The sequence below is a fragment of the Podarcis liolepis genome (genome assembly GCF_965112155.1).
Source record: "Podarcis liolepis genome assembly, chromosome: 15".
Taxonomy (NCBI): domain Eukaryota; kingdom Metazoa; phylum Chordata; class Lepidosauria; order Squamata; family Lacertidae; genus Podarcis; species Podarcis liolepis.
The window spans coordinates 25,022,255-25,036,492 of record NC_139566.1 but is presented as its reverse complement, the minus strand read 5'-3'; the positions used below and the strand labels follow the sequence as shown (position 1 = coordinate 25,036,492).

Below are 14,238 nucleotides of genomic sequence, written 5' to 3'. Positions count from 1 at the left end.
TCCTCTCCTACTACTTTAAGAGTCATGGCTCCCCCCCAGAAAATCCTGGCACCTGTAGCTTGTGAACAGCCCTGAAAGCTGTTAGGAACACCCAGGGCTCCCCCCCCTTAAAAAAAACGTTTAGGGGTAGTCTCATTTTGACTCAAGAAAATCACCATTTTATAGTTCAAATTGGGGAAAATAAATACAGTAAATGGACAAAAGTACAAAGATTCACAAAATGTTTAGGGATATGTGTCCCCCCAGAAAAAAAGCACTGGGAACACCTTGGCGGACAACAGTTCCTAGGATTATTTGGGGGACGTTGTGGCTCCCACCCCCAACACATGAATCCTGGGAACTGTTATAGAATCACAGAATTGGATGGGACCCAACGGGGTCATCCAGCCCAACCCCCTTGCAATGCAGAATTCGCAGTCATCTGTTATTCCTTTGAACGTTTTAAGAGTACTTTAAACATACAGTGCAGACATGACTCTGTTCTGCATGTGGTGAGAATGCCCTGCTCCACCCCTTCAAAGTGGCTGTATGAGAAAGGTCCAGATTTGAGTTCTGGATGCTTTAGGTCAAACTCGGAACCCCGGAACTGAGATCCCTGCTACAACTCCCAGGTGAGTGGCGGAGCTCACAGGCACAGAGAGAGGTCCCTTTTTCACGAACGCCTAATGCATGGCAGCCCGGACGGATTGGCCGCTGGGGGCGGCCTTTGCCCATGTTCCCACCACCTCCTGACACGTCTCGGGAGATGGTTTCCACAAACACCCATGGAACACGTGGAAAAATGACTGCAACAGGTGGGGAAACCTCTGGCTTTGTTATTCCAAGAATCCCCAGGACGGGATGGAAGAAGCCACTGGGTCTCCCCTTTTGGAGGATTTCCCAAGTGACTTGCAGCCCTTGATATATGTGCATTGTCTTTCACTCTTGCCCTTGTGATGCACCAGCCTGGCTGGGCTGTACGGCAGCCACCCCATAGCAGCAGGATGGCCTTGGCTTCAATGGTGGGTCTCGCTTTCCTTCCTTCCCAGTTGAGTCCACAGCGAATCGCCGCTCAACTTCACTGGCCGTGGCTGGTTTTCTGGCCCGGACGCTGGCACCGTTCAGGCTGGCTTGCCAACCTCTGTCTACTCGCTGGCTGGTGCCTGGAGGAGGTTGCTAGCGATGAGCAGAGCGGCTCTCTGCCGTCACCACGGCTTGGTCTCCGACGTGGCCTCCGATCAGCAGTGAGACGGCACCCTCCACGTGGCCTGTGGCTGCCAGTGCAACAACTGCCCGCTCGGTTGGGAAGCCCATTTTCTGGAGCTGCTGGAGCCTGAAAGGGCAGGGGGCGGAAAGTTAGATAGTTGTTTATTTCTTTGACATCTGATGGGAGGGCATTCCACAGGGTGGGTGCCACTACCGAGAAGGCCCTCTGCCTGGTTCCCTGTTACTTTGCTTCTTGCAGGGAGGGAACGGCCAGAAGGACCTCAGAGCTGGACCTCAGTGTCCAGGCTGAACGATGGGGGTGGAGACGCTCCTTCAGGTATACTGGGCCGAGGCTAGGGCTTTAAAGGTCAGCACCAACACTTTGAATTGTGCTTGGAAACGTACTGTTGTCTGCCTGGGGCGAAAAGAGGTTTTAAGCTCTGCTTCACTCGGGGGGCAAGGCCTGCTAAGCATGCCAGCTCTGGGATGCTCATGTGAAATCTCACGGAGCCATCCAAGATCCCAGAAAGTCTCGCGTGAGATCTCTAGCCTTCTGGAGTTGGTGTGCTGAGCAGGCCTTGCCTTCCAAAGCAAGGCAGTGTTTCAAAGCTCTGTTTTTGTCTGGTCCCCTTGGGGTTACCTGCTACCAAATGTCCCCCTACCCCTGCTACCCACAGGGTTGGCTCTAAGGGTTTGGGGACCTGCAATCAGAGACACGCAGAACTCTTTGAACCAAAGCCCCATGCGAGATGCGATTGCACTGTATCCATCTCTCTGATGCCCCACCAAACCCCATCAGGATGGAAGCTTTAGCTTTCCCCCGGGAAACCCTTACCGGAGAGAAGAAACCGAAGATTTGGAAAGTTTCACCTCTTCCTCTGCCATATCCTGCAGAGAAGCCTGGATCCCGGCTTGGAGCAGCTCTTCATCCATCAGGGATCCTTGGAGGGCCGAGAAAGGAGCACCTAAAGCCCCATGGTGGATGGGGAAGGGAGGCAGGGAACCAGCAGCAACTGACTGCCTGCATTCCTGCTCCAGCGCTGCAGTTTCTCCACTCCAGTAAGAGGCAGGTGGCGAAGCCCGAAAGAGAGGCTGCGTAGGGAAATCTGCTGGGGGAAACGCTTGGGTTGGCGACTCCGGAGAATGAGGAATCCTGGGAGAGAGAAAAAGATAGGTAAAGCTGTGATCTTCAGCCAAAGAAGACTGAAGCTCAGTGGTGGACCACTTGCCTGGAGAAGGTTCCCAATTCCCCACCCCCCAAATATTTACTTATTATATTTTCAGGTATACATTTCCCCACAATTAAATATAGAACAATACAGCCAACGACTTCCCTTCTCCTCCTTCCATGGTTCCTTGTACTTCCAAAATTAACTGAGTACAGTCGTACCTCGGAAGTCGAACGGAATCCATTCTGGAAGTCGTTTCTCATTTGCAAAATGTTCGGAAACCAAAGTGTGGCTTCTGATTGGCTGCAGGAAGCTCCTGAAGCCAATCGGAAGCCACGGAAGCCCCATCAGACGTTTGGGTTCCAAAAAACGTTCGCAAACTGGAACACTCGCTTCCAGGTTTGTGGCATTCAGGAGCCAAGGTACGACAGTATTATATTTCCTCTGTCTGGTTTCCCCCTTTCCATTATATCTTAATCCAAATTATACCGTTGAATTTACAATAATCCTGCTAGCGTTTTCAGTTGCTTACAATGGTTTTTCTGCAAATGTTCTCCATTCCTCTTTATATACCCATTCTTCTTGTTCTCCTGCCCTGCTGGCTAGGCCTGCTAGCTCTGCGTATTCCATCATTTTCTAGCTGCCATTCTTCCCTCTTTGGAGCTTCTCCCACCTTCCATTTCCAAGCTAACAAAATCTGAGCTGCAGTCGTTAGGTACATAAATAGCTTTTTTCGCCCCCCTGGCTACCTCTGTATCATACCCAGAAGAAACGCCTCTGGGCCTTTAGAGGGGGGATGTTCTTTTAAACAATTTTTTCATTTCATTACAAATCATTCCCCAATACAGTGCTACCTTGGAAGTCAAACGGAGTCCGTTCTGGAAGTTCATTCGACTTCCAAAACGTTCAGAAACCAAGGTGCGGCTTCCGATTGGAAGCTCCTGCAGCCAATCAGAAGCTGCGTCGGACGTTCGGGTTCCAAAGAATCTTCGCAAACCAGAACACTCATTTCTGGGTTTGCCGCGTTCGGGAGCCAAAGCGTTCGACTTGCAAGGTGTTCGGGATCCAAGGTACGACTGTAATATGAAGTTTCCCAGGTTCGATCCCCGGCGTCTCCAAACAGGGCAGGGAATGTCTCCTGCCTGAAATCTGCTGCTCGTCTTCCTCACGGGGTCTCTGCCATGGGAGCATATTCACCCAGTGCTTTTCCAGCTGCACTGGCTCCCGGTGGAGTACAGGGTCAGATTTAAGGTGCTGGTTTTGACCTTTAAAGCCCTTCACGGCCTAGGACCCTCGTACCTACGGGACCGCCTCTCCTGGTATGCCCCACGGAGAACCTTAAGGTCCATAAATAGCAAGACCTTAGAGGTCCCGGGCCCTAAGGAAGTTAGATTAGCTTCAACCAGAGCCAGGGCCTTTTCAACTCTGGCTCCGACCGGTGGAACGCTCTGCCTCATGAGACCAGGGCCCTGCAGGATCTGATTTCTTTCCGCAGGGACTGTAAGACAGAGTTGTTCCGCCTGGCCTTTGGCTTGGAGCCAATTTGATTCCCTCCCCCTCTTTCTTTTTTCTTTCTCCTCCTGTGATGAGGCTGCATTTTAATATTTTATTGTTTCAATATTTTAATGCTGTATTTTAATCTTATTTTTAAGTTGTATTCATTCAACTTGTTTTTATTATTGCTTGTTAGCCGCCCTGAACCTGGCCTTGGCTGGGGAGGGCAGGGTATAAATAAAAATTATTATTATTATTATTATTATTAAGTCCCAAACGACAACCCCCTCGCCCGCCCAGCCCTACAAAGAAAGCCTGGGATCCAAATTCACCTGTCTCTCCTGGCGGCTGGGTCGGCGGTGGGGAGGATTTCAGCAGGTCCTGCCGGGGGCGGGACGAATTGGAGGAAAGAGCCTTTCCCCAGGAGGGTCTTAAAGATGATTCCGCCGTGCAGCTTTTCCACGCGTCTCTCTGATAATTCCAGTGGGGAGAAGACCCCAGCCCAGACTGTGGCGTCAAGGGAAATGAGAGCCTAAGTCAGGGGTCTGCAACCTTTAGGACAAAAAGAGCCACTTGGACCCGTTTCCGAAGAAAAAAAAACTGGGAGCCGCAAAACTCGTCATTATAAAAATAACTTTTTTGTCACTTTTTAAAATTATTTCTTTGTTTGACCCCTCAGAATTACTCCTCCTCATAGAAATAAACGTTAATTTAACAAGTTACCTTTTTTTTGGTGTGTGTTCTTCACTCCCCTTCAAAACAGTGATCAGCGTACACGCCCCCTTTCAATGCAGTGACCAGCGTACATGCCCCTTACAATGTAGCGGGCAGGCAGGCGGGAAGGTGACGTCGGGACGGTGCGTGACTAACGCACGCACTGCCCCCATGCGACGTCACAGCCAGTACAGCGCCCGCCACAGTGGGGAGTGTCGGGGCGCACAATGCGCCTCCTCCCCTCACTAGTATCCGCCCCGGAGCTGCGGCAAAGGTGTAAAAGAGCCACATGCGGCTCCGGAGCTGCGGGTTGCAGACCCCTGGCCTAAGCAGACCCTGGTTGCTGGACCCACCCAGTCCAACCTCCTGATCTCACAAAGACCAACAAGATGCACCATAAACCAGCAGTTAAACACCCCCCCCCCCAAACCCATCTTTTCGTAAAGGATACAGGCCAGGCAGGTGAGCAGCCCACTCAGATGCAGGAGGAAAGGAGAGCTGGGGGAGAGAATCCAGCTCAGACCCAGCAGCAGCACAGCCAGCAGAGGAGGGGAAGCCCACCTCCGGGACCCCCCCTGTTTCCGACGCCCTTGGGGGCACCCCAGCAAGGCCAGGTGCACGGGGGTGTAGCCCCCAACAGCAGAGCCGGCCTGAGCACCCTGCAGCCATGCTAGGAGGAGGTAGAGGAGGGCCGAGGCGAAAGCGCCAAGTGCTGAAGAGTGGAGGTAGCGCAGAGTGCCCTGGCGTCGCTCCTGGTGCCAACTCAGCAGCGGAAAGAGGAGCAGGTTGAGGAAGAACAAGGGAGCCTCCGTGAGGCACAGGCAGTAGGTCACGAGGCGATACGCTGCGGGGAGGAAAGGCAGGGGTGGTTAACAACACGCCATTATTTTTATTATTTTTATTATTATTATTATTATTATTATTATTATTATTATTATTATTATTAAATTCGTCCTATTGAAAATTTTCGGTCAGGAAATAAAGCGGAAAAAAGTCAAAACAAGGACAAAAGGAGGGGGGGAGTGCTTGAGACTGTGGTAAAATACAATATATGGATACAGAATTGTAGTGTTGGGAGGGACCCCAAGGTTCACCTATTTATTTATTTATATATATAATTTTTATTAAATTTTCTGTTTTAGAATTTAAAATACAGTGGTACCTCTGGTTACGAACTTAATTCGTTCCCAAGGTCCGTTTTTAACCTGAAACCGTTCTTAACCTGAGGTACCACTTTAGCTAATGGGGCCTCCTGCTGCCACCGCGGTGCAATTTTTGTTCTCATCCTGAGGTAAAGTTCTTAACCCGAGGTACTACTTCTGGGTTAGCGGAGTCTGCAACCCGAAGTGTTTGTAACCTGAGGTGTTTGTAACCCAAGGTACCACTGTACTCATTTAAACAGCCTTAAAATATCAATGACTTCCCTTCTCCTCTCTCCATGGTTCATTTTGCATCATATCACAAATCCCTGCATATTTTACATAAACTACCGTATTTTTCGCCCCATAAGACGCACTTTTTCCCCTCCAAAAATGAAGGGGAAATCGGGGTGCGTCTTATGGGGCGAATGCCTGCAAGCCTCGCGCGCCCGGCAGGAGGTCCCACCGGGTGCGCGAGGCTTGGGGCGGCAGCCTGTCGCCCGAAGCACGGGGAGCCCTCGGGAGGGCTCCCCCTCGGGAGGGCTCCCCCTGCTTCGGGCGAGTGTCTGCAAGCCTCGCGCACCCGGCAGGAGGTCCCACCGGGTGCGCGAGGCTTGGGGCGGCAGCGGACTGCTTGCGCGCACCTAGAAGCTTGGGGCGCGCTGAGCTCAGTATGCTCCAAGCTCCTGGTGTAGTGCAGCGATCCGCTAGCCCTGGGAGAGCCCCGCGGCTCTCCCAGGGCTAGTGGACTGCTTGCCGGCACGCAGAAGCTTGGGGCGCCCTGACCTCAGCTTGCCCCAAGCTTCTGGATTAGCGCAGGGGTCCGCTAGCCCTGGGAGAGGCGCCCGGCTCTCCCATGCTAGCGGAGACCTTGCCGGCACGCAGAAGCTTGGGGCGCGCTGAGCTCCGCACGCCCCAAGCTCCTGGTGTAGCGCAGCGCACCTGGGGGGGGAAATAAATTTTTTTCCCTTTATTTCCCCCCCAAAAATCTAGGTGCGTCTTATGGGCCGGTGCGTCTTATGGGGCGAAAAATACGGTAAACCATTCCATTATGACATCCATCAAAACTTATTTGCACTGTTGAATTTATCTTAACACTGCCAATGTTTTCAAGTGTACACAATTTACCCCCATGTATTCAATAAACATTTTCCAATCTTCTCTAAACGTACGTTCTTCTTGTTCTCTTATTCTATATGGTAAGACCACAAGCTGCACATGTTCTGTCAGCTTAAGTTGCCATTCTTCTTTAGTTGGGACCTGGCTCGTTTTCCATTTTGGGACAAATAAAACATGGGCCGCAGTAGTGGCACACATAAATAACATTTTCTGACACCTGGGAATTTCCATCTGAATTATTCCCAACAAAAAGGACTCTGTGGTTGTTGTTTTTTGAAAAGTATTTTAAAATGTTTTTTTCCCCAAATCATTATGGATTATTTCCCAATTCTCTTTACTCTTTTACAAGTCTACCACATGTGAAAGAACGTTCCCTTCAAGGTTCATCCAATACAACCGCCTGAAATGCAGGAATCTCAGATGAAGAACCCGCAATGGGCTACCGTGTACAATTATTCTAACAAGTATAAAATTATTAACTAGCCTTCGTGATATATTTTTTTTATAGAGGCATTCCAAATATCATTATATTTGCGAACCCACAAATCTAAAAGCCATCCATTTGTATGTTGCAAGAGCAGTCGTGTCTTCTAGCCATTGTTCAAGAGGAGGCGAGGGGCATTTTATTATCATCCCACTGAATAAATAGCCATCTTTTAACAGAAGCAAGTTTACATCGTAATGGCCAAGAATTCTGTAACCAAGAAACAGGGACGGATGCTCTCTCTCCCCACCCCCACCCAATCCCTTTTCTGTCAAGTCTTGAAAATCGTAACCCAGAGAGCAGGGACTGACTGGTTGTTGACAGCTGTCAGCTGCCCTGGAATCCTGTTGGAAGGGACCCTAAGTGCCATCTAGTCCAACCCCCTGCAAAGCAGCTGTCCCATGTGGGGATCGAACCTGCAACTTTGCCGTTATGTGCTCACTTATGGCTTGTGTGTGTGGTACGGAAGCTGTACTACCCAGGACAGGATGGGGTTGTGCAGGGTTGTTAAGGCAGCAGAGAGCATTGTTGGCTGCCCACTCTCCACCTTAGAGCAGATTTATGCCACAAGGTGCCATAGGAAGACACTGGACATAGTAAAAGATCCATCGCATCCTGGTCACTGTCTCTTCGAGCTCTTGCCGTCGGGATGGAGATACAGGATGATGAAGACAAGAAGGAGCCGTCTTAAGAACAGCTTCTTCTCCAGAGCGATCTCGGCCCTGAATGGGAAGCCCGGACTTTGAAAGTCATCTAATCTCCCTTGCTGTATTATACTGTATTGTTTAATTAGTGTTTTTATGGAGCAGTCAAGTAATTTCGTTGTCCCCGAAGGGGGCAATGACAATAAAGATATTATTATTATTATTATTATTATTATTATTATTATTATTATTATCAGCATGGGAGCCTTTTTTTGCTCCAAGGGGGCAGGATAAAAACAGTTTGTACAGTGGTACCTTGGTTAAGAACTTAATTCATTCCAGAGGTCCGTTCTTAACCTGAAACTGTTCTTAACCTGAGGTACCACTTTAATGAGGCCACCGCGCGATTTCTGTTCTCATCCCGAAGCAAAGTTCTTAACCTGAGGTACTATTTCTGGGTTAGCAGAGTCTGTAACCTGAAGCGTCTGTAACCTGAGGTACCACTGTATCAATAAAAACCCCCATGGGATTTTGGGGGGTGGGGGTGGGATGAGAGTGGTGTGCTGGACCCAAGGAGCCCAGAACGGTTAGGGAGGCAACATGCCAGGGAGTAGGAGCCTCAGGTAGCTTACCTTGGAAAGGGCTGCTGAGCAGGAGGTTAGGCGATAACGCCAAGCTTTCGTCTACGCCCATCAACCAGAATAGGCAGAGAAGCACCATGAGGGTGAACGATGCAACTGGGGGGCGCCATAACCCCCATGGCCTGGTCCAAAGGCTCTTCATCAGCATGCCCCTAAGGGGAAGGAAAAGACAAGGGAGAAAGTGGCAGGGTTATATTAAGGCAAGAAGCCATCCATTTGCTAAAGCTTTTAATCACTGGTTATTCAGAAGTTATTCAGAGGACCATAAAGAAGGCTGATCGCCGAAGAATTGATGCTTTTGAATTATGGTGCTGGAGGAGACTCTTGAGAGTCCCATGGACTGCAAGAAGATCAAACCTCTCCATTCTGAAGGAAATCAGCCCTGAGTGCTCACTGGAAGGACAGATCCTGAAGCTGAGGCTCCAGTACTTTGGCCACCTCATGAGAAGAGAAGACTCCCTGGAAAACACCCTGATGTTGGGAAAGATGGAGGGCACAAGGAGAAGGGAACGACAGAGGACGAGATGGTTGAACAGTGTTCTCGAAGCTACGAACATGAGTCTGACCAAACAGCGGGAGGCGGTGGAAGACAGGAGTGCCTGGTGTGCTCTGGTCCATGGGGTCACGAAGAGTCGGACACGACTAAACGACAACAACATTCAAGAGGAGCGTACACCTAGTAAAGACTCTGGGATTTGTGGGGCTTCCACATTTACAGCACTTTAAGAGTCAGGCCTACAACCCCAAAGAATCCTGAGTTTACTCCTGACGGAGCTACAATTCCTAACGCCCTTAACAAACTACGGTTCCTGGGATTATGCAGGGGGCGACGGGGGGAACCTCAGGTTTGTAGCTCCTAATTAATGGCTCTTGCTGACTGCCCAGATTAACCTGTCAGAACTACCCCGATTATGAATTTGGCCACAGGGCAACTGAGCTGTGGCAAGTTGCTCTGGCCTGATCCTATGAATCAGCCCTCACCAACCGAGCTCAGCGGCTGAGCATCTGCTTTGCATGCAGAAGTTCCCAGCTTTGATTCCCCCAGCAGCAACTCCAGGTTGGGCTGGCAGCATTCTCTGCCTGAAACCCCGGAGAGCTGCTGCCAGTCAGTGTAGACAATACTGAGCTAGATGGACCTATGCTCAGTCCAAGGCTGCCTCCTCAGATTTTTTTGGACCACAACTGATTGATGGGAGCCACCAAAAGATCGGGAAGGCCCTGGATTGTCAAACTGCACGCCCAACTCTGCATTCGATTGGTTTGGGTGCCTCACAATCCCGCGATTAAAGGTCTTATAGGTGAGAGGATTGTCCCTCATCAACGCTGGAACACAGTTTTTCTTCCCATGTAGAATGAAACCCCAGGGACGCGGGTGGTGCTGTGGGTTAAACCACAAAGCCTAGGACTTGCTGATCAGAAGGTCAGCGGTTCGAATCCCTGCGATGGGTTGAGCTCCCGTTGCTCAGTCCCAGGTCCTGCCCACCTAGCAGTTCGAAAGCACGTCAAAGTGCAAGTAGATAAATAGGTATCGCTCTGGCGGGAAGGTAAACGGCGTTTCCGTGCGCTCCTCTGGTTCGCCAGAAGTGGCTTAGTCATGCTGGCCACATGACCCGGAAGCTGTACGCCGGCTCCCTCGGCCAGTAAAGCGAGATGAGCGCCGCAACCCCAGAGTCGGTCCCGACTGGACCTAATGGTCAGGGGTCCCTTTACCTTTTAGAGTGAAACCCAGCTGGTTCAGAAGAGCCCCCAAAAAGCATGCACGATGCAAAAGTCACTTATGGAACTCACTGCTGCAGGATGCAACTAGATGACATTTTGAAAAAACTGCAACTGGTTTTGAGCACAAATGAAATAACCTAAGGGGGGCATATGCAAAAGAGGATCCCTGCACCTTTCACGATTGTGCAGGAGATAATTTCTGGGATTGCATGCCTGAGCTGATCCAAGATTTTTTACAAGATCCACCGGCCCAGCATCTCACGACGGGGATGAAGGCAGCCAGATCCTTCCTTCCTTTTTGATCTGCAGCCTCTCACCCTCAATCTCGGCTGTTTGCAATTCTTTCCCACTGGGCAAGAACATTGCTTGGAGAAAACTGGGGAACACTCCCCCCCCGTCCCTCCCCCTATTCCTTTTTCTTTTACCAAGCACAAGGCTGGCTGCGTGCATGGGGTTGCACCGGCCGGATGGGCAACTCGTCAGCCGGAAGAAAAGGACCAGCGCGCAGCCATTTTGGACATGGCAGTTTGGGATCTGCGAGGCCGGTCGGCGCTGATCCTCTACGACGTGCACGTGCTTTAGCAACGAGGCAAGGGAGCGTCGCTAAAGAGGAACCAGAAACGAAGGAGCTGGGGGGGGGGGCAAGATTAGAACTCAGATCCCATCTGCTTCTGCAAAGTCCTTAGTGGTGTTTCTTTGTTTGAGGGTGGGGGGTAGGAATGAGTTTCAGTTCTCTGTTCTTTTTGCCGGTCTGTGCAGAGTTGGTTTACTCAGTCCCTCCTTTTCGGCACAGCTTACTCAGCAGTGGCTGGCTTTAAAAGAGAACAATTTTACTACTAGCCACAATACCTATGTTCTCTTGTTTCCACAGGCAGAGGCAGCAATGCCAGTCGCTGCAAACCGCAGCAGGGGAGAGTGGCTTTACTCTTGATTGCCGGTTTTCACTATTGAGAACAGGGTGCCGAACAGGGTGGGCCGATCTGGTCCAGCAGCAGGCTCCTCTTATGTCTACTTAGAAGTAAGCACCTTTCGTTCTGTGGGCTTTTTGCCCTGGAAGTGGGTTAAGGAATTAAGCAACTAAACAGTGCAGTCACTCAGTTCTTAATCACCTGCTTATTTCAATTTCTCAGCAGTGGGCTTAAAAAAAACAAACCAAAAAAACCCACGCTTACATCACTTTTCCAGACTCCAGGCTGCATTTGGATTGCAAACCTCAAAGAGCACATACTGTAATGGTGGGGTTGCGACTTTTTTCTTGTTGTTCCCAAAATGGAGCATGATGCCAGTGCAAAACCGATTTCCGTGTGGGGAGCTCCTGTTATGCGTCCTCTGACTGCCCTATGCGCCATGTGTTCTAAATTCACTCGCAAATTCACCTTGTCATGGTGAGATGGACTCACTGTTAAGACTGTGTTCATGGAAGACAGTCTTACTCGGTTACCAAGCGATCACCAAAGAAGAAGAATACAGTGGTACCTCGGGTTACATACGCTTCAGGTTACAGGCTCTGCTAACCCAGAAATAATGCTTCAGGTTAAGAACTTTGCTTCAGGATGAGAACAGAAATTGTGCTCCGGCAGCGCGGCAGCAGCAGGAGGCCCCATTAGCTAAAGTGGTGCTTCAGGTTAAGAACAGTTTCAGGTTAAGTACGGACCTCCAGAACAAATTAAGTACTTAACCCGAGGTACCACTATATATGTTTAAAGCATGTGGCTCCTCCCTCAAAGAATCCTGGGAACTGTAGTTCATTAAGGGTGCTGAGCATTGACAGGATGCCCTTAACAAACTACAGCTCCCAGGATTCTTTGGGAAAAGACATATACTTTTAGTATAAGGCATGTACACAGCTTCTGTCTCCTAAGAGAAGGACACCATGAAAGTTGTTTTTTTTAGAAAACCCCCACAGTTATTTAGCACCCCTAATGCTAGACCTCAGAGTGGACCCACTGAAATTAATGGGCATGCCTAACCTGGGTTCATTTTTAATGTGTCTATTCTGAATAGGACTAACATGGGGTGCAAGCCTGTGAAAACAATTCCTTTCTGCGCACACACTAGAAGTCTGCATCTGTATTGGAAAAGTTTTTAGATTTCTTAATTGTTTTGTCAAAAAGAGTTCTCTTTCCAAACACATTCCAGAAAATGAAAGGCCAGTCCCAATAGTATAGTTGATAGCATAACACATAATCATCTATATTTTATTTTGGTGTTGTTGGTTTTTTTAAAAAAAATGTCATAAAGAAATATGCTAGCATCACAGTGGGGTCTCCAAAACGGAAGTTGTGGGGGATGTTTCATTGTGAAAAACCTGTGTCCAAACTGTGTTGTATAGGACTGTATGTAGGCCCTGAGTTCCTGGGAAATGACAATATTTTTAATAAACACTTCCCTTTCTAATTGTTCTGAAACTACATAGAAAGAGGTGTGCAAGGAGGGGAACACTTTAAAAAGTCAGGAAATAAGGAGAAGAACAGGACAGAAGAAACTCGAGATGGAAGAACAGGGCGGCTTCGAGAGGTATTGGGAGGGAGGTGTTGCTGGATGACACCCACTGGGTGCCATCAGGGTTTCCAGGTGGTTAGAGACTCAGAACTCGGGTGCAATGGGAGAGATAGCTCAGGTTTTCAAAACTTTGGGAACCAGTGGGCACATCTGGAATTTTGAGACAGCCGCAAAATGGCTGCCATGAGGTATGTGGCACAATTCAAAATGGCTGCCATGGGACCATGTTGGGGACCCAGCCACAACATGGTGGGCAGACAGGCACAAGCTCCATTTCAAATTCCCACTGGGTGTTTGCTGAGTTGCAGAGATCGTGGAGGAGCCGACTGGAGTTTCTCCACCATCGCATTACCTACTAGACCGCATCCACGTGCTGTGATTTGCCATCCCCACAAGAGCATCAAAAATGCCCACACATTTTTCTGAAATGTACATTATTGATGTGAATTATTTTGAAGTGGACATTATCAAATGAGAGCTACTTCCTGAAGCTGATAGCAATTTAGGCCCCCCTTCCTTTGAATAGACTGCTATGGAGGCCAAAGGCTATGATAAATAACTAGATTCAGACACCAAAACTTCTAGATATTTAAGGTTTGTAGATATTGAAAGAGGTGTCGGATAATGTAACAAAATGCAGCTGCATCCTAGCCATCTTTACTCAAGAGTAAAGTGGCAGGCTGGTGCAATCGAGGAGCTCCCAAACTGCGGTCCGTGAGTTTCACCCACAGCATGTTTGTAAAAATATACTGTATATTTCCGTGTATAAGACACCCCCATGTATAAGACGTCCCCTATTTTTAGGGACTCCAATTTAAGAAAATAGGAGGGAGTATAAGACGACCCCCGTGTATAAGACGACCCACAGTTTTTCACATAATTTTAAATTTTAAAAAGTATGGTTATTTAAAACTATGCAGAATCTAGCTCCAGTGTACTGCAACACTCACAACAGGAAGAGAAATTGTTTAGGGGTCCGCCAACACCTCCAGCAATTTTCAAGTGGTCCATAGGAGGGAAATGTGGGGAACTACTGATGTAATCCAGAGGGGAAACCAGTGGCCCTCCAGATGTTGTTGTACTCCCAAGTTCATCACCCTTGACCACCGGCTATGCAGGCAGGGGCCAATGGGAATTGTATTATTTATTGTATTCCTATCCCACCCAAGAAGGGATGTGGGTGGCGCTGTGGGTTAAACCACAGAGCCTAGGACTTGCTGAACAGAAGGTCAGCAGTTCGAATCCCCACGACGGGGTGAGCTGCCGTTGCTCGGTCCCTGCTCCTGCCAACCTAGCAGTTCGAAAGCACGTCAAAGTGCAAGTAGATAAATAGGTTACAGCTCTGGCGGGAAGGTAATCGGCGTTTCCGTGCGCTGCTCTGGTTCGCCAGAAACGGCTTAGTCATGCTGGCCACATAACCCGGAAGCT

At 49.3% G+C, this 14,238-nt stretch overlaps 1 protein-coding gene across 6 annotated transcripts; it reads right to left on the bottom strand.

Moving 5' to 3' along the window:
• Positions 1-135: 135 nt before the first annotated feature.
• RHBDD3 (rhomboid domain containing 3) lies at positions 136-11,052 on the bottom strand. 6 transcript variants are annotated; one of them, XM_083478738.1, is made up of 6 exons: positions 10,734-11,052; positions 8,581-8,741; positions 5,014-5,406; positions 4,181-4,355; positions 2,056-2,338; positions 136-1,312 (listed from the first exon to the last, which is right to left on the bottom strand). In XM_083478738.1, exons 2-6 carry the CDS (start codon positions 8,735-8,737, stop codon positions 1,058-1,060), a joined length of 1,263 nt encoding a protein of 420 aa, XP_083334864.1. In that variant the 5' UTR covers positions 8,738-8,741; positions 10,734-11,052; the 3' UTR covers positions 136-1,057. The 6 variants fall into 6 exon arrangements, with proteins under 6 accessions (XP_083334864.1, XP_083334868.1, XP_083334867.1 ...); XM_083478742.1 differs by having other exon boundaries at positions 2,021-2,338; positions 10,481-10,994; XM_083478741.1 differs by having other exon boundaries at positions 2,021-2,338; positions 10,734-10,964.
• Positions 11,053-14,238: the final 3,186 nt, after the last annotated feature.

Coding starts and splice junctions, on each gene's coding strand:
- RHBDD3 (XM_083478737.1), bottom strand. CDS start 10,346: ATGCTTTTTGGGGGCTCTTCTGAACCAGCTGGGTTTCACTCTAAAAG. Junction 8,742..10,299: donor GCTGGGTTTCACTCTAAAAG/GTAAAGGGACCC, acceptor CCTTCCCCTTAG/GGGCATGCTGATGAAGAGCC. Junction 1,313..2,055: donor AGGATATGGCAGAGGAAGAG/GTGAAACTTTCC, acceptor CTGCCCTTTCAG/GCTCCAGCAGCTCCAGAAAA.